Below are 18,347 nucleotides of genomic sequence, written 5' to 3' on the forward strand. Positions count from 1 at the left end.
GAGACCCCGTGAGGTCGCCCTGAAGCATCATAACTCCGCTGGACTTTGCATCTGCTGGAACCAAGGGACCGACTTCGCATCAGACACCACCTCACCTCCACCGCCCTGTAGAGAGAACCCGACACCGCAGTCTTCCCGTCCTGTGCCACCGGAACCAACGCTGCATCGGATCCAGCGAAGCCGCTCTCCCCAAATCCATGCACCGGCCTGTTTTCTACTTTTTCTGAAGGTACTGTACCTGGGGTCGACTGACTCTGTGAATGGCGCCATTGGTGTCGCATTGTAGAAAAGAACGCCGATACGAAACAGTGTTTTACCAACTCGCAGTGTTTTCACCTCAGATCACTGTTTTCTTGCTTTCAAGTGCTAAATTCGTATTTTAATTGTATATTGTGGATTTTTGTATCATATTTGGTCTTGATCATTTAGATAAAATATTTAATATTTTTCTAAACTTATGTTGTGTCATTTTGTAGTGGTTCCCTGTATTACTTTGTCTGTTGGTACAAATACTTTACACATTGCTTCTGAAGTTAAGCCTGCCTGCTCATGCCACGCTACCAAGGGGGTGAGCGGGAGTTAACTGAGTGTGATTCTCCTTCACTTTGACTAGATTGAGGATCCTTGCTTGGACAGGAGGCAACCTGACTGCCAACCAAAGGCCCCATTTCTAACGAGCCATGCCAAAAAATATAATACCATTGTGATTTATGCTAAAGGCTGAGAAGGTACTTAAAATGTGTGTGAACATACTGCTCAGATACTCACTGATGTGGCACCCTGTATTACTTAGTTACACAACTATTTGATTTGTGGTTAAGGCGATCAGTAGTAATCACTGAAGATGGTGCCAGGGTTGTTACTCACATTGGTGAGTACCTCCAGGTTAATGGTCTTACAGAACCATTCACAGTGCAATAGAATTATCCATCTGCAGCCAGCGTCATGACATTGTACTTATTGCCCCATTGTTATGTTCTGTGCACCAGTTTTCACAATCCTTAAGTAGGTAAATCCCCGCAGTATGACCTGTATAACCATTGTTCCATTGCCTCTCTCTCTACCCTCCTCTCATTTTAATTCACATTTCTGTACTTAAAACCCTTCTCTTTCTTCTGTTATTTAATCTCATCTCTCCACCTCACCAATCCTAAATAAATGTATTTCTCTCTGACACTCCTCGGTCTACTCCCATCTGACTATATCAACATCCTGTACCAACTCTCTTGCTCTTCCTCATGTCTTTGCTCCTATTTCTCCTTACACTCTTCTACGTCATCCCTCTTGCTTTCCCCCCTCCTCTCTCTCTTTTTCTCAGTGTACTTACCTTATCTTTATTTTAACTCTGTCTACTTTGCTTCTTTCTAGACCTCATCTCTTTTCTCTACCTTCCTGCCTTGCACCTATCTTTACCTGATATGTGATTTTATAGCCTGATTTCTCATTTTACCGTTCCCTGTACCATTCTTTGTGCATCTCTTTGCATTTCTCTCACTTTTTCATGTCTTTTTGTCTGGACTCTCTCTATACCTTACCCCTCTTCATGCCCCACTCCCTCTCCACATGTATTTCTCCTTGTCTATAGCACTCTCTGCCTCATTCTGTAACCATGCCTATCTCTCTACTTGTCTTTTACTCTCGACCTCTGTATCATTATTTCTGGCACCTTCTGCCTTACTTCTCTCCTTACCTGACCTGTCTCTTTAATATGTCACCTCTGTCTTTACCCCCCGTCTCTCCTTTTACCTCTCTTGCTGTACCATTCTCTTTGCTTCTCTGATCTTCTTTTGTCTCCCACCTCTCCCATTTCTCTTACTGAGCAGAGTAAGTGAGCACTGTCTAACTAAAGATTGTATACGGGGTATGAGCATAGGAGGGACAAGAAAAGTCAGTAGAATAATGGAGACATTTATCCAGTTTCATCAGAGTATTCTGATTTTCACTACTGCAGTAAGAGTGCCAGTTTTAGAGGTGAATTCACTTATAATTACAAGAATGCAGGAATTAAAGTAAATTTCGAGCTCCATGTGCATATGTCTTATTTTAATATTATGCAATCGTCCACTAAACATCCAACATATCACCCTTACCCTGTTTTACCTTCGATGGTAGGGACAAGCTGGCTATGCACTGAATTCCACATAAGATATTGCAAGAGAGAATATGATAGGCAGCTATAACTCTGTTGATTTTGCCTGTCCCCATTTCTGAAAGTTTTTAATATATAACTCAATATTTTGTGGCATCTGGAATTAAATGAAAATAGGTAACAAATTAAAAAGCTGTACTGAACAAGGGAAATCCTAAGATGGGACTGCTTTAACCTTCTTGTTTTCATGCCAGTGTCGGTTCTCACCTTGCTTTCTACGAACTCTTTTCTGTCCTTGCTTAGTTATATTAGACAGCTCAAGCAGTGGGCAGATCTGAAAACTTGGAGGCAGAGCCCACAAGGTCGTTTTTTCTTAGTTTTTTTTTTCTGCAAGAGTCCGAGCATGTATAGCGACAAAGACCACTGCACATTTCACACATGTAACTGCTGCATTCTAACAAGCAATGGCAAAACCAATATGTCTTGCCTATTGAAGCGTTATTGGCTTTGCCAATGTGTTTTAGCCATGTTGCTCATCAGCGTGGCTGCTGTTCAGCATGGCTAAAGGTCAGTGGCATAGAGGAGAGTGGTGTAGAGTGGAGTGGCAGAGTGTTGTATATTAGAGTGGCATAGTGAGGAGTCGCATAGAGTGGCATACCCTGGAGTGGCATAGAGTGGACTGGTGTAGAGTACATTGGCGTAGAGTGTTGCAGAGTTTAGTGGCGTATAGTGCTGTGACATTGAATTCAGGGGTGTACAATGCAGTATCCTAGAATGCAGTGGTGTAGATTTCAGTGGTGCATAGTGGAGCACAGTGGAGTGCAGTGGCGTAGAGTGGCAGAGTTTGGTGTGGAGTAGCATAGATTTGAGTGATGCAGAGGACAATGGCGCAGAGTAGAGTTGAGTGGCATAGAGAGGAGTAGTGCACAGTACAGTGGCATAGCGTTCAGTGGAGGAGTGTGCAGAGTAGAGTGGCAGGGTGCAGTAGAGTGGCGTAAGGTGCAGTGACATGAAGTGCAGTTTGGTAGAGTACATTGGTGTAGAGTGCTGTGGTTAAGAGTAGAGTGGTGCAGAGTGGCGTAGAGTGAAGTGGCTTAGAATAGAGTGGGGCAGGGTAGAGTGCAGTTGAATAGAGTGTAATGGCGTGGAGTAAAGTGGTGTAGAGTGCAGGGTAGATTAGAGTGGCATACAGTGAATTGGCTTAGCGTGCAGGGGCATAGAGTTGAGTGTTACAGAGTAAAGTGCATTGGGGTAGAGTGCAGTGTGGCAGAGTGTACAGTGGGGTAGAGTAGAGTGGTAATGAGTGCATTGGCATAGAGTAGAGTGGTACAGGGTAGAGTAGCGAGGTGGAGCATAAAGTGGTGTAGAGTGGCTTGATGCAGAATGCAGTGGTGTAGAGTGATGCAGAATAGAGTGCAGTGGTGTGGAATGGTGCAGAGTAGAGTAGAGTGGGGTGGCATAGAGGGGAGTATTCATGGTGTAGTAGCACACTGCCATTACAGACTACACATCTTCAATCAAAATAACCATTGTATTTGGACAGACATACAGTTTTACTAATAAAACTGTACAGCGCACAGACAAAAATGTGTGAAAACTGCATAACCTAGTTTAATGGTTTGTTTTTCATGTGCTTCATTTGTGCATTCATAATTCTGATGTATTCTGAAATACTTACAAAGTTCATTTAAACGTTGTCCTGTGCTAGAAAAAAACTCTTTCCTACCCCCAGTATCCAACAAGATTGTCACATAAATCCTCTAACTTTGACGTCCGAGAAAGAAAAGTAAACAAGTGCCCTCGGAAGACAGCGCCTGACATTTGACCTTGGTCTTTGCATGCATAGCAAATATGATGGGATAAGAACAAAATTTTAAGATCTGTTAGCAGAAAGCAAGTTTGTGGAAGGATACAGAAAACACTGTTTAAGCAATGGGGGAGACAAACTGAACCTTAAGGGCCTAACGCAAATAAAGCCAACAAATGGAAAGCCAGAAAGTGTGAGTTACAAACTTCAAAGCCAATGGTAATAATTGAGTGGAAAGCATTCCTAGGTCAGCGTTCTGAAAGTCCCCAAGGTGTCTTTAGCAAACCAGACCGCTGCACTGCCTGGTAGGCTGCGACCTAACATGGCATGCATACAAAGAGCCCATGGAAAATAAAAGGTACTACATATGGAAGTTATTTCTCCACATAAGAAAATGCTTGTCTCAATTGACCTTTCTTTTTCTATCATATTTTTTTGTTGTTGCAAAAAAGCTAAACCTGCTCTGTATCTTTTGAACCAAAAAAGCAGAAATTTGGCTCAAGCCTTAATTTGCTTTACAAACTTCATACAACAGATAGACATGGCAAACAGCCGGTATCTAAGTTAAAGTTTAGTGAAACAGATTGATTTGCATTAGATCACAGAGTTTAGTCTAGCATGGAAGATGTTTCCTGCGCCTATATCATGTTGATATAGCCACCCACCCAGTACCCACAGTTCCTTACACCTGGACTCTCTACCCTTTATATATCACATCACATGAATGCTCACCTCACAAACATATCTCGCTTTACCCACATTTTGATATTAGTACTGGTCTGCACCCCTTCTCTCACTTGTAGCTACGTTCTGACATCATATTTTATGGCATTAAGGACCCTGTTTCTGGGTTTTTGTGTGACATTCTACTGCATTATGGCTCCTGTATACCTCGACCGTTTCTATTGAACTACCTAGACTAACGCCTGGTAGCAATGATTTGTAGGTGAGTAATCAGAATTGCAAATGGTGTTTGTGATAACATAGAAAGTGAGACGGCCAGTCCACACACCAGAAGCAACAAATCTCTTATCATCTGCCTTTCTTCCATATAATGTCCACCCAGAATCCTCTAATGTGCCTCCAATCCCCGCACCTGAGAATTTCGCACCATGTCTTGTCTGTTACACGCCGTCTTTAAAGGCAAAACTGTCAAGTGGTCACGTGCCATGTGTGACACATTCAGCAGATCTTTCTTTTTAATTAGCAGCACTTTGCATGTTAGGATTCGTATATAACTGAAAATGGACTACAATTACCAAAATGCAAAATAATGTACAGAAAACAGGAATAGCTGAAGAAGGGCCGTCTGGCTGGAATTTAAATGTCCTGACTAACTACACCGACACAACGCTCTCTAACCTGAAAGCAACTCCAGCACCCAGCGTCTTCAACTTCTTTAACTTGACCCCTTGCTGATGGCTTAAATGCATACAGGATGCAATTGATAACATAATTATGTTCTAGTTCTTCAAAGTGCAGCATATAATGGGTGCTAATATTTGCCTATAAAGATGCAATTTGACTCCTTTTTACTCACCTTGTGTCTGTGTGTCAGCGTTTGTCAAATTACAGTTCCGAGGGTCAGGTAGGTGAAATGGTATGGCAGGTATTACAGAAATTAACATAACTAGTCATCACTCAAGTAAACATTGTAATTACTGACTCAGTGGATTTAGAAAGGCCAGTATTTGAACCAGGTGGCAGACATATTGGAAGATCGAGCTACTTCGCCACATAAGATAACATACATATCACAGACAGCCTTTAAAGTTCTACACCTAGAAACTTGTCGTATCTGATGATTCTGACGTGGGGTGTGGGGGGGGGGAGCGTACTAAGGATGACAGTTGAAGGTAGAGCAGCAGACTGCAACATTCCTACAAGTAGGTTGTAGCACAGACAGCCAAGGCACTTCGGGACAGATTTATTAACACTTTGTTGTGGTAGAGTCACAAAAAGTGACGCAAATCAGTACAAAGTGTTTTCAGTTTTACTTTCCAGCACGCAACGTTTATGCACTGGAAAGTAACCTAATGTAACACAGAGTAGCACTTTGCACTACTTTGCAACAAGGGAGTGTTCCATGGGTGGTACATGAGTTCTCAGTATTACCACGCATGGTTTTTAACTCAAAGGCTTTACCTACTAACAATGATAGAGCTTTGCACCAAAAATACTCCTCCTTGAAGCAGGTATTTTATTTCTTCAAACTTCGAACGTGTGCTGCACAGCACACTTGTAAAGTGGAAAACGATTTGAAGTATGTCTAAGCAAAGTATTTTGTACTGTCCATGCCCTACAACATCTATGCTAGGTAGGCATCATGCACACATCTGTACACTGTGGTGCACAGAGGTAGGGTGTGTGTGTGTGTCCTCTACTCTCTCTTTGTCCTAGCTGCCCGTTTTTTCTTCTATCTTCTGTGAATTTCCCCTTTTTCCCCAACTACTCTTCTTTTTCGGCCTCCTGCCCCCGCCCTCTCCTTTCCCGCCGCTGCCACCCGTGCGGCCCCGCCCCCCCTGCTCCCATTCGTCGCCCTCCCTCCCGCCCCCAGCTGACCCCTCCTCCCCCCACCTCCCTCTTATGGTGGCCGCTGGCGCGCCAAAGGCAAGCCCGTCTGCGCCCGTCCGCTCCTGGACCGTGCCCAGCGCCAGAACCCCTGGCCCCCAGCGCTCCCAAAACCTGCAGCACTGCTACGACGCCACCTCCCTCCACGCACTCAACCCGGCACGTACCACAACCTGCTACCAAGCCAGCCCGAAACGCACTCATGGACCCTTCGCATGTCAAACCTGCAAGCATACTTTCCACCGCGACTGCACCCCGTCCACCAGCCCACGCGCCAACAACCACCTCAAGTGCATCCTCATCAACGCACGCTCCGTCCACAAACACGCCATTGAACTATGGGACCTCCTGGACTCCACCGGACGTCGCCTTCATCACTGAGACCTGGATGAACACCTCATCGGCCCGACATCGCCATAGCCATCCCCGACGGCTACAAGATCGTCAGGAAAGACCGCACCAAGTCGGAGGAGGAATCGCCATCATATACAAGAGCTCCATCAACGTCACTACCTCCACCGAAGACGCTCCCCTCGCCGCCGAACACATGCACTTCCAGATCCACACCGACCCGAGGACCACCCTCAGAGGAACTCTCGCCTACAGGCCCCCTGGACCACACGCCCTTTTCAGCGAATCCATCCCAGACTTCATCTCCCCGCACGCCCTAGCCTCGCCAGACTACATCCTCCTCGGAGACCTGAACTTCCACCTGGAGCAGAACAACGACACCAACACCAACACCCTGCTCAACAACCTCGCCAACCTCGGCCTCAAGCAACTGGTGAACACCCCCACCCACATCGCTGGACACACGCTCGACCCCATCTTCTCCTCCAGCAACCACGTGTCCTTAAGCCACTCCTCCAAAATACACTGGACCGACCACAGATGTGTCCACTTCACCTTCAGACGCAAGACTCTCCACCTTCGCACACAACCTATCTCACGCAGACCTTGGAACAAAATCTCCACAGAACAGCTACTATCCACTCTCAACCACAACCTACCTTCCACCACCTCCGACGCCAACAACGCAGCCCTCAGCCTCACACAGTGGATCACCAACTGCGCTGACAACCTCGCCCCCCTCAGAAGCCTCCCAAGACAGACCAACACCAGGAAACCTCAATGGTTCACAGACGCCCTCAAAGAATCCAAGAAATCCTGCCGTACCCTCGAGAAAACCTGGCACAAAGATCACACCGCAGAAAACATGTCGGCCCTCAAAACCGCCACCTGCGAACACCACCAGCTGATCCGCGCCACCAAAAGAGCATCCTTCAAAGAGAGACTGGACAAGAACACCCACAACAGCAAAGAACTCTTCAACATCGTCAAAGAGCTCTCCAATCCCAACGCCAGCTCCAGTTCCATCACGCCCTCACAAGAACTCTGCAACTCCCTCGCTACCTTCTTCCACCGAAAGATCACCGACCTACACGACAGCTTCGGACCACAGATCCCGCCGACCACCACAGAACCCACAGCCCCAGCCGTCACCCTCAACACCTGGACACCCATCAGCGCCGAAGAGACCAAAACTACCATGAACACCATCCACTCCGGTGCCCCCTCGGACCCTTGCCCACATTACATCTTCAACAAAGCCGACGCCAGCATCGCCCCCAATCTCCAGACCATCATCAACAGCTCATTGCATCTGCCACCTTCCCCGAGAGCTGGAAACACGCGAAAGTCAACGCTCTCCTGAAGAAATCCACGGCGGACCCCAGCGACCTGAAGAACTTCCGCCCCATCTCGCTCCTCCCCTTCCCTCAAACAACTGACTAACTTCCTCGAAGACAACAACCTGCTCGACCCCTCCCAATCCGGATTTCGGGCCAACCACAGCACGGAAACCGCCCTCATCGCAGTCACCGACGACATCCGAACCCTGCTGGACAACGGAGAAACAGCTGCCCTCATCCTCCTCGACCTCTCGGCTGCCTTCGACACCGTCTGCCACCGCACCCTAATAACCTGCCTCCGCTCCACCGGTATCCAAGGACAGGCCCTGGACTGGATCGCCTTTTTTCCGTCTGACCGCTCCCAAAGAGTCTACCTCCCGCCTTTCCGCTCGGATCCCACTGAGATCATCTGCGGCGTCCCTCAAGGCTCCTCGCTCAGCCCTACTCTCTTCAATGTGTACATGGGCCCCCTCGCCGACATCGCACGCAAACTCAACATCAACATCATCTCCTACGCCGACAACACCCAGCTGATACTCTCCCTCACCAAAGACCCAGCCACCGCCAAAACCAACCTGCAGGATGGAATGAAAGACGTCACAGAATGGATGAAACTCAGCCGCCTGAAGCAGAACTCAGACAAGACGGAAGTCCTCATCCTCAGAAACTCCCAGTCCGCCTGGGACGACTCCTGGTAGCCCACGGCCCTGGGCACCGCACCTACCCCCTCAGACCACGCACGCAACCTCGGATTCATCCTGGACCCCCTTCTCACCATGACCAAGCAAGTCAACGCCGTCTCGTCATCTTGCTTCCTCACACTCTGACTCTGCATGCTCCGAAAGATCGTCCCCTGGATCCCCGCAGACACCAGAAAAACTGTGACCCACGCCCTCGTCACAAGCCGCCTGGACTACGGAAACGCCCTATATGCAGGAATCACTGCAAAACTTCAGAAACGTCTTCAGCGAATACAAAACGCCTCTGCACGCCTCATCCTCGACATACCCCGCCACAGCCACATCTCCGCCCACCTGAGACACCTACACTCGCTACCCGTCAACAAAAGGATCACCTTCAGGCTCCTCACCCACGCACACAAAGCCCTCCACAACAAGGGCCCCGAATACCTCAACCGTCGCCTCACCTTCTACACGCCCACCCGTCAACTTCGATCCACCAGCCTCGCTCTCTTTGCCGTCCCTCGCATCCGCCAAACCACTGCAGGTGGAAAATCCTTCTCCTACCTGGCAGCCAAGATGTGGAATTCCCTCCCCGCCCACCTCAGGACCACCCAGGACCACCTCGCCTTCCAGAGGCAGCTCAAGACCTGGCTCTTCGAGTAGCAGGGACCCCCAAGCGCCTTGAGACCCTCACGGGTGAGTAGCACGCTGTATAAATATGATTAATTGATTGATTGATTGTGTTGGCAGCTTAAAAGTGTGCCAGCGCTTTGGAAGCAACCCCATATTTTATTAAATATGTTGCTTTCCTGCTCTGCGCCCTCTCACAACGTAGCACAACAACTTTCAACTTTGCTGTGTTGTAGTTGAATGCATTATTAGAAAAGCTTCCACTTTGACTCTCTCCCACTGTGCGCACTCTGCAGCTGTCAGCCGTGGGTGTCCACCAGAATCCCCCCTCTCTCTCTGCTCTTTGTGGCGGGCAGTAAAACCTCACAACAGATATATTAAAGTACAATGTAGCAATCAAAGTTGCTGCACTATGTTTCACTGGGGTAGAAAGCAGTGGAGAGCCATATTTACTAAATATTGCCTGCCACTGCTTATTTCCTCTGCTCTCGAGCACAAAGTGGCTGCCTAGCACACTGTCTAGCATAGATTTTGTACTGGACCTTCAGGTACAAAATACTGTGCTTGGGCAATTGTTGAACGTTCCAAACATTGCATGTGTGCAGTACACAGATTCAATGTGTGCAGTGTAAGAATAAATAAAAAACATTTGTCCCATTTTCCCGCCCTCCCTCAGGAAGGCTTTATTTTTGATCGATTGCCAAATCCGACCCTCTTTGTAGCTCTGACTTTGCCTCAAATACCATATACCATAAGTGGTAGCATTGGAACACTCAAGTACCACTCATGGTTACCCCTTTGTCACAATGTAGCACAAAGCAGCATAGCACTATATGCTCTACAAATTGCGCTGGAAGGTCAATCCCATTTCAAGAGAGTGCCTTTTTGTATGACTTTGCGGCATTCAAAGTCTTGATAAATCTGCCCCTACTTGATTTAAGTCAGGCAACAGGAATTGTGATGCATTTTGCTTTTGAAGCTCACAGTCCACGTGAGTAATTAGCCACTCTGTGCGCTTCTTAAGCAAATGAAGTGCTGCAGATATCATGAACATATCGGGCACCACGCAATGAGCACCACTCAACAAAAGTTCATCAAACCCCCCCCCCTTCACCTCCCCTATTGGCTGTGCCACTGTTAAGCAGTAGTACTCCCCTAACCGATAATTATTTCCTTTGCGCCAGGGGCACTTTATTCAGTGTTTTTCTAATTTCTTTACTCGTCTAGAAGCGTTATACATTGATGAATAAAGCATTTCACTCCATTCATACTACTGTTTTCTGAGGATTGAAGATTGGTATAACAACCTCTGCTATCTGAGTGCATGTAACCTAGGGGTTGCGCTGCTATGGACTAATATTGGTAGACCAGTCTGCTACTTAATAAAATACATTAGCATGCCTCTTACAAATATATTGCCACTGCTACCCTGTCTGTTGTGATCACTGTTGGAAACTATCTATGATGCACTGAGGTGATCACAGTTGATAATTATGCATGATGGAATCTTGCCACAGTTGTACAAGTGATAGTATTGATTAGTAGCTCAGGAAGAATTTCAGTGATTAGAAATATCGGTGCCTCACCTCCAAGGCATTCCTTGGAATACATTGTGTTCAGATATAGATAGTGCGATTGTCAACGCAGGGCATAAGGCTATATCGATCAGCATGTGGCACTGCTGTATAACCATTAGTTGTGTTGCAGACCCTTGTTTGGTGGTGGGAGAGCGAGAACACAGATAAACAGGGCCCTGCCTTTGGTTTGGCTGGTTACTGTTACAAGAGTCTGGTGCTGTGAGGCAAAAGAGAGACCGAGCTTCACAATGTCAGACCTTCTGAATGGCCGGCAGTACTCCATGAGTTATTGGCTACTGTGTAACAGCTGATGAGCCACCAAGAGTTTGTGATTGATGTTTTAGATACCCCTGAAGTATAGCTTACACTTAGTTTTATATTGCTTAGTAGTTGTCAACACTTCTTCCTGGACAGAAGGACAATCTATTTATTACCGGTTTTCTTCACATTGTTTTATAAAACAAAAATTTTGAAACTTTAATTATCAAGCTGTCTTGTTTTTAATTGCCATTTCTCTTTATTCTGTCCCTTCTTTTATCATGTTTTAGTGGATAGCCCTGAAATACCCCAGCATTGCTATATATGTGGATACTTGCAGAGAATGCTACGAAGCCTACGTCATCTACAACTTTATGGTGTTCCTTACAAATTATCTCACCAATCGCTGTCCGAACCTGGTGCTAATCCTTGAAGCCAAGGAACAGCAGCGACACCTTCCACCACTGTGTTGCTTTCCACCTTGGGCTATGGGAGAGTAAGTATTCTTCAAATACATTATTGCCTTTTACTCTTCGTACTGCCTAAATACTTCCCAGTTTAAAGACTGTCTCCTACCATTTGGCATAATTCAAAATTGTTAAAACCTACGCCAATTGCTTGTTCATAATACTTAATGTTCCACTGTCAAAAGCAACAGAATTCCAATCCCTTCTCTGCTAGAACTAACAAAGTGAAATGAAAGATTGAATCAGCTTGTGTGTAACTTGTTGTTTGAAATGGATGGATAACAGCTGTTGAGCCATCAAGAGTGTGTGGCTTGTTGTGTGAAATGGATGGCTAAATACTGTGGCTCCCTTCCAGCTCAACCAAAGCCCCAGTAGAGAGACTGGAAGTGCACAACAGTGAGACAGCTTTTATAGACAGCTTTTAGGATAGGTCTGTAAAGTAAAGATAGGGATTGTTAGAAATGGGGTCTTTGGTTGGCAGTCAGGTTACCCCCTATTCAAGCAAGAACCCTCACTCTAGTCAGGGCAAAGGAGAAACACACCTGGTTAACCCCCCCCCCCCCCCCCCCTCCCCCCTACCCCCCTTGGTAACTTGGCACGAGCAGAAAGGCTTAACACAGAAGCAATGTGTGAAGTATTTGTACGAACACACAGTAATGCCGTGAAACACTACAAAACGGACACCACACAGGTTAAGAAAAATAGTAAATATTTATCTAAATAAGCAAGGCCAAATACGTAAAAAAAAATCCACACTACACACTTAAAAATGCGACGTTACTGGTGCCATTTACGGAGTCACACGGACCCCAGGTAAAGTACCTTAGCAAAAAAAATTGGAAAACAGGCCGGGGCACGGAGTCGGGAGTGAGGTGTCACTGGATCCGAGGTGGCGTCGGTTCTGGTGCTGCGGGGTAGAGGAGCAGAGATATTGCAAAGAAGCGTCTGGCCCTCACTGCATAGCGGTAGAGGTGAGGCGGCGTTGGTTGCAAGGTGTCGGTCCCTTGGTACCTCCGACAGAGGCGAAGTCAAAATGCTATGGAGCAACCTCACGGGGTCACACGTCACAGGGTCACAGGTGCCGCGACAGAGTCGGGTGTCACGAACGTCGGTGCTACAACACTCCAATCTCAGTGAATTTGTGCAGGGTCAGCGGCTGCAGCGGTGCGAGGCCTGCGGAGTCGTTGGGGATCATCGCGCTTCTGCGAGGTCCACGGCTTCAGGTGCAAGTGGCATTGAGGGTTCCGTGCAGCAGCGTCCTTAGCGACATCGCACAGCGTCGCCCGGTGTCATTTCAAAAGATTTCAGCAGAAATTCACTTCCAGGGGCCCAGGAACGGGAATAGCACCCTCAGGCAATCTAGAGTCCACAGCATGCAGACTCAAAACTGGATGGTGAAGCCTTTGCTGTCCCTGAAGCCTCAAAACAGGAGGCAAGCTCTACTCCAAGCCCTTGGAGATACCTTTCAAGCATGAATGCACAACAGAGCACAGTCTCTGTTCCCTTTCACAGACATAAGCAGCAACAAAGCACAGTCACAGGCAGGGGCAGCACTTCTCTTCAGCTCTTCTCCTTGGCAGAGGTACCTCTTGAATCCAGAGGTGATCTTGAGGTGATCTAAAAGTCTGGGGTCTTGGGTCCACTACTTATACCCCTTTCTGCCTTTGAAGTAGGTAAACTTCAAAGGGAAGTCTCTGTTGTTCACAAGATCCTGCCTTGCCCAGGCCAAGCCCCAGACAGACACCAGGGGCTTGGAGACTGCATTGTGTGAGGGCAGGCAAAGCCCATTCAGGTGTAAGTGACCACTCCTCCCTCCACTCCAGCTCAGATGACTCATCAGGATATGCATGCTACACCCGGCTCTCTTTGTGTCACTGTCAAGAGGAGATTCACAAACCGCACAACTGCCAGTCTGACCCAGACAGGAAATCCACAAACATGCAGAGTCACAGAATGGTTTAAGCAAGAAAATACCTACTTTCCAAAAGTGGCATTTTCAAACTAACAATCTAAAAACATCTTCACTAACGGATGTATTTTTAAATTTTGAGTTGAAAGAGCCCAAACTCCAGATGTCTATCTGGTTTCAAAGGGCAACTGCTCTTTAAAGATACTTAAAGGCAGTCCCCATGTTAACCCTTGAGAGAGATAGGCCTTGCAACAGTGAAAACCGAATTTAGCAGTATTTCACAGTTAGGACATGTAAAACCGATCAGAACATGTCCCACCTTTAACATACACTGCACCGTGCCCCTGGGGCTACTTATGGCCTACCTTAGAGGTGCCTTACATGTATAAAAAGGGAAGGTTTAGGCCTGGCAAGTTGGTATACTTGCCAAGTCAAATTGGCAGTTGTAGGAAGTTGGCTCTGTATGCACTATTTCAAAGTAAGGAATAGTATGCACAGAGTCCAAGGGTTCCCCTTAGAGGTAAGATAGTGGCAAAAAGAGATAATACTAATGCTCTATTTTGTGGTAGTGTGGTCGAGCAGTAGGCTTATCAAAGGAGTAGTGTTAAGCATTTGTTGTACATACACACAGGCAATAAATGAGGAACACACACTCAGAGACAAATCCAGCCAATAGGTTTTGTTATAGAAAAATATCTTTTCTTAGTTTATTTTAAGAACCACAGGTTCAAATTCTACATGTAATATCTCATTTGAAAGGTATTGCAGGTAAGTACTTTAGGAACTTTGAATCATTACATTAGCATGTATACTTTTCACATAAAACACAATAAGCTGTTTTAAAAGTGGACACTGCAATTTTCACAGTTCCTGGGGGAGGTAAGTTTTTGTTAGTTTTGTCAGGTAAGTAAATCACTTACAAGTCTTAGGTTTGGGTCCAAGGTAGCCCACCGTTGGGGGTTCAGAGCAACCCCAAAGTTACCACACCAGCAGCTCAGGGCCGGTCAGGTGCAGAGGTCAAGGAGGTGCCCAAAACGCATAGGCCTCAATGGAGAGAAGGGGGTGCCCCGGTTCCGGTCTGCCAGCAGGTAAGTACCCGCGTCTTCGGAGGGCAGACCAGGGGGGTTTTGTAGGGCACCGGGGGGGACACAAGTCCACACAAAAAGTACACCCTCAGCGGCACTGGGGCGGCCGGGTGCAGTGTAGAAACAAGCGTCGGGTTTTCAATGGAAATCAATGAGAGATCAAGGGATCTCTTCAGCGTTGCAGGCAGGCAAGGGGGGGGCTCCTCGGGGTAGCCACCACCTGGGCAAGGGAGAGGGCTTCCTGGGGGTCACTCCTGCACAGGAGTTCCGTTCCTTTAGGTGCTGGGGGCTGCGGGTGCAGGGTCTTTTCCAGCCGTCGGGAAATGGAGTTCAGGCAGTCGCGGTCAGGGGGAGCCTCGGGATTCCCTCTGCAGGCGTCGCTGTGGGGGCTCAGGGGGGACAACTTTGGTTACTCACGGACTCGGAGTCGCCGGAGGGTCCTCCCTGAGGTGTTGGTTCTCCACCAGTCGAGTCGGGGTCGCCGGGTGCAGTGTTGCAAGTCTCACGCTTCTGGCGGGGAGTTGCAGGGGTCTTTAAGTCTGCTCCTTGAAACAAAGTTGCAGTTCTTTTGGATCAGTGCCGCTGTCCTCGGGAGTTTCTTGGTCTCTTGGAAGCAGGGCAGTCCTCTGAGGATTCAGAGGTCGCTGGTCCTGGAGAAAGCGTCGCTGGAGCAGGGTTCTTTAGAAGGCAGGAGACAGGCCGGTAGGACTGGGGCCAAAGCAGTTGGTGTCTTCGTTCTTCTTCTGCAGGGGTTTTCAGCTCAGCAGTCGTCTTCTTCGGTAAGTTGCAGGAATCTAAATTCTTAGGTTCAGGGGAGCCCTTAAATACTAAATCTAAGGGCGTTTTAAGGTCTGGGGGGTTAGTAGCCAATGGCTACTAGCCCTGAGGGTGGGTACACCCTCTTTGTGCCTCCTCCCAAGGGGAGGGGGTCACATTCCTATCCCTATTGGGGGAATCCTCCTTCTACAAGATGGAGGATTTCTAAAAGTCAGAGTCACCTCAGCTCAGGACACCTTAGGGGCTGTCCTGAGTGGCCAGTCACTCCTCCTTGTTTTTCTCATTATCTCTCCTGGACTTGCCGCCAAAAGTGGGGGCTGGGTCCAGGGGGCGGGCATCTCCACTAGCTGGAGTGCCCTGGGGCATTGTAACACGAAGCCTGAGCCTTTGAAGCTCACTGCTAGGTGTTACAGTTCCTGCAGGGGGGGGAGGTGTGAAGCACCTCCACCCAGAGCAGGCTTTGTTTCTGTCCTCAGAGAGCACAAAGGCTCTCACCGCATGGGGTCAGAAACTCGTCTCTCAGCAGCAGGCTGGCACAGACCAGTCAGTCCTGCACTGAACAATTGGGTAAAATACAGGGGGTATCTCTAAGATGCCCTCTGTGTGCATTTTTTAATAAATCCAACACTGGCATCAGTGTGGGTTTATTATTCTGAGAAGTTTGATACTAAACTTCCCAGTATTCAGTGTAGCCATTATGGAGCTGTGGAGTTGGTTTTTGACAGACTCCCAGCCCATATACTCTTATGGCTACTCTGCACTTACAATGTCTAAGGTTTTGCTTAGACACTGTAGGGGCATAGTGCTCATGCACATATGCCCTCACCTGTGGTATAGTGCACCCTGCCTTAGGGCTGTAAGGCCTACTAGAGGGGTGACTTAGCTATGCCACAGGCAGTGGGAGGTTGGCATGGCACCCTGAGGGGAGTGCCATGTCGACTTAGTCATTTTCTCCCCACCAGCACACACAAGCTGGCAAGCAGTGTGTCTGTGCTGAGTGAGGGGTCCCTAGGGTGGCATAAGACATGCTGCAGCCCTTAGAGACCTTCCCTGGCATCAGGGCCCTTGGTACCAGGGGTACCAGTTACAAGGGACTTATCTGGGTGCCAGGGTTGTGCCAATTGTGGAGACAATGGTACATTTTAGGTGAAAGAACACTGGTGCTGGGGCCTGGTTAGCAGGGTCCCAGTACACTTCTCAGTCAAGTCAGCATCAGTATCAGGCAAAAAGTGGGGGGTAACTGCAACAGGGAGCCATTTCTTTACAGCAGTTTACAGCTGCACAGACAGACACTGCAGTGGCAGGTCTGAGCCATGTTTACAGGGCTACTAATGTTGGTGCCACAACCAGTACTGCAGGCCCACTAGTAGCATTTGATTTACTGGCCCTGGGCACCTCTAGTGCACTTTACTAGGGACTAACTAGTAAATCAAATGTGCCAGTCATGGAAAAGCCAATTACACATACAATAATTTACACAGGAGCCCTTGTACTTTAGCACTGGTCAGCAGTGTTAAAGTGACCAAAGTACCAAAAACAGAGACCAGCACACAGTCAAAACATGGGAAGCATAGGCAAAAAAGACAGGGGAGACCACACCAAGGATGCCAGGTCTAACTGGGATAATCTGAAGGAAATAAATTAGTTAAGTTATTCCTTTGAAATAGTGTAACATCCTTCAAATCTTCCTAAAATAAATGTTCTTCTTTAATGACAAAACTGTTCAGCCCTACATGTACATGTTCCCCGTTTGACGCTCTATTCAACGTTTAACAAGAATTGGAAAAGCCAATAGGTCTGACATTTTTGCAAACCTTTAATGTTCAGGAAGCTGCCGAGCCCTCATCAGTCTAAAAAATAAAATAAAAATGCATTGGCTAAAAGCGAAAATTGTGTTTTGGTTTAAAAAAAAAAAAAAGCACACATTGCCATAGTACTCCCTGGCACTGAAGGGAGCTACTTTGTATGTGTGTATTTGCTCCTTGTGAAATGAAAGTAAGCCATGACTCATAGTGAAGCTGCTATGTTGCTTCTTGATGCAAGCTGAAGTGGGTGGAAAAAATTTGAATGACCCCACCACGCACTGATGGTTACACTCTGACTGACAAACCCCTATAAGTAACTATGTTATACACTTAATTTTAGTAAAATAAAAAGGTCTTGGCTAACAGACTTAAGAAAGCCATTTGATGTGCCATTAGCTGCCAGCCTCTTGCCTCTGCCAGAAAGAAAGAAAGAACAAAGAAAGAAAAGAAAGTGTGAACGAAAGAGAAGGAAGAAACAAGAAAGAAGGGTGAAATTAAAATAAAAGAAAGAGGAAGGCAAGAATGAAGGAAGGCAAGGAGTAAAGAAATGATAAGAAGGAAAGAAGAAAGAAAGTGAAATGCAAGAAAGGAATACAAGAAATGAAAGAAGGGACAAAAGAAAGAGGAAGGCAAAAAAGGCAATTGAAAAAAATTACTGGAAGAAGAGAAAGGAAGGAAACTAAAACCTAAAAGGGAAAGAAAGAGAAAGTAAGAAGCAAAGAAAGTGCCCTGCTAGCACAGCAGGCTCTACAAAGGTAACAGTAAAGTAATAAAGTAAAGACTATAGCACTGCCACTGAAGGGAACTACCTTGTGTGCGGATGTGCTCTTTGTAAAAGGGCTAAATGCAGTCACTCAAAGTGAAGTAAGCCAGAGGCTGAAGTAGGCTGAACCATTGCCCCACACAGTATGCTGTAGTGGGCGGAAACAAAAAGTGAATGGCACAACAGACCAGAGGAGGATGAGAGGTGACTGAAAGCCTGTTTAAATATCTTTATT

The 18,347-nt window shown here is 47.1% G+C and overlaps 1 protein-coding gene across 1 annotated transcript in view; it reads left to right on the forward strand.

The window, feature by feature from the left end:
* The window catches only part of TMEM184C (transmembrane protein 184C), a 191,388-nt gene that overhangs the window by 17,294 nt on the left and 155,747 nt on the right, over positions 1–18,347 (forward strand). The window contains exon 4 of the mRNA XM_069242626.1: positions 11,597–11,802. Within this exon, the coding sequence (XP_069098727.1) occupies positions 11,597–11,802 (206 nt within the window). The remainder of the gene's footprint in view (positions 1–11,596; positions 11,803–18,347) is intronic.

This window comes from Pleurodeles waltl, chromosome 1_2, assembly GCF_031143425.1.
Source record: "Pleurodeles waltl isolate 20211129_DDA chromosome 1_2, aPleWal1.hap1.20221129, whole genome shotgun sequence".
In the NCBI taxonomy this organism is placed as follows: domain Eukaryota; kingdom Metazoa; phylum Chordata; class Amphibia; order Caudata; family Salamandridae; genus Pleurodeles; species Pleurodeles waltl.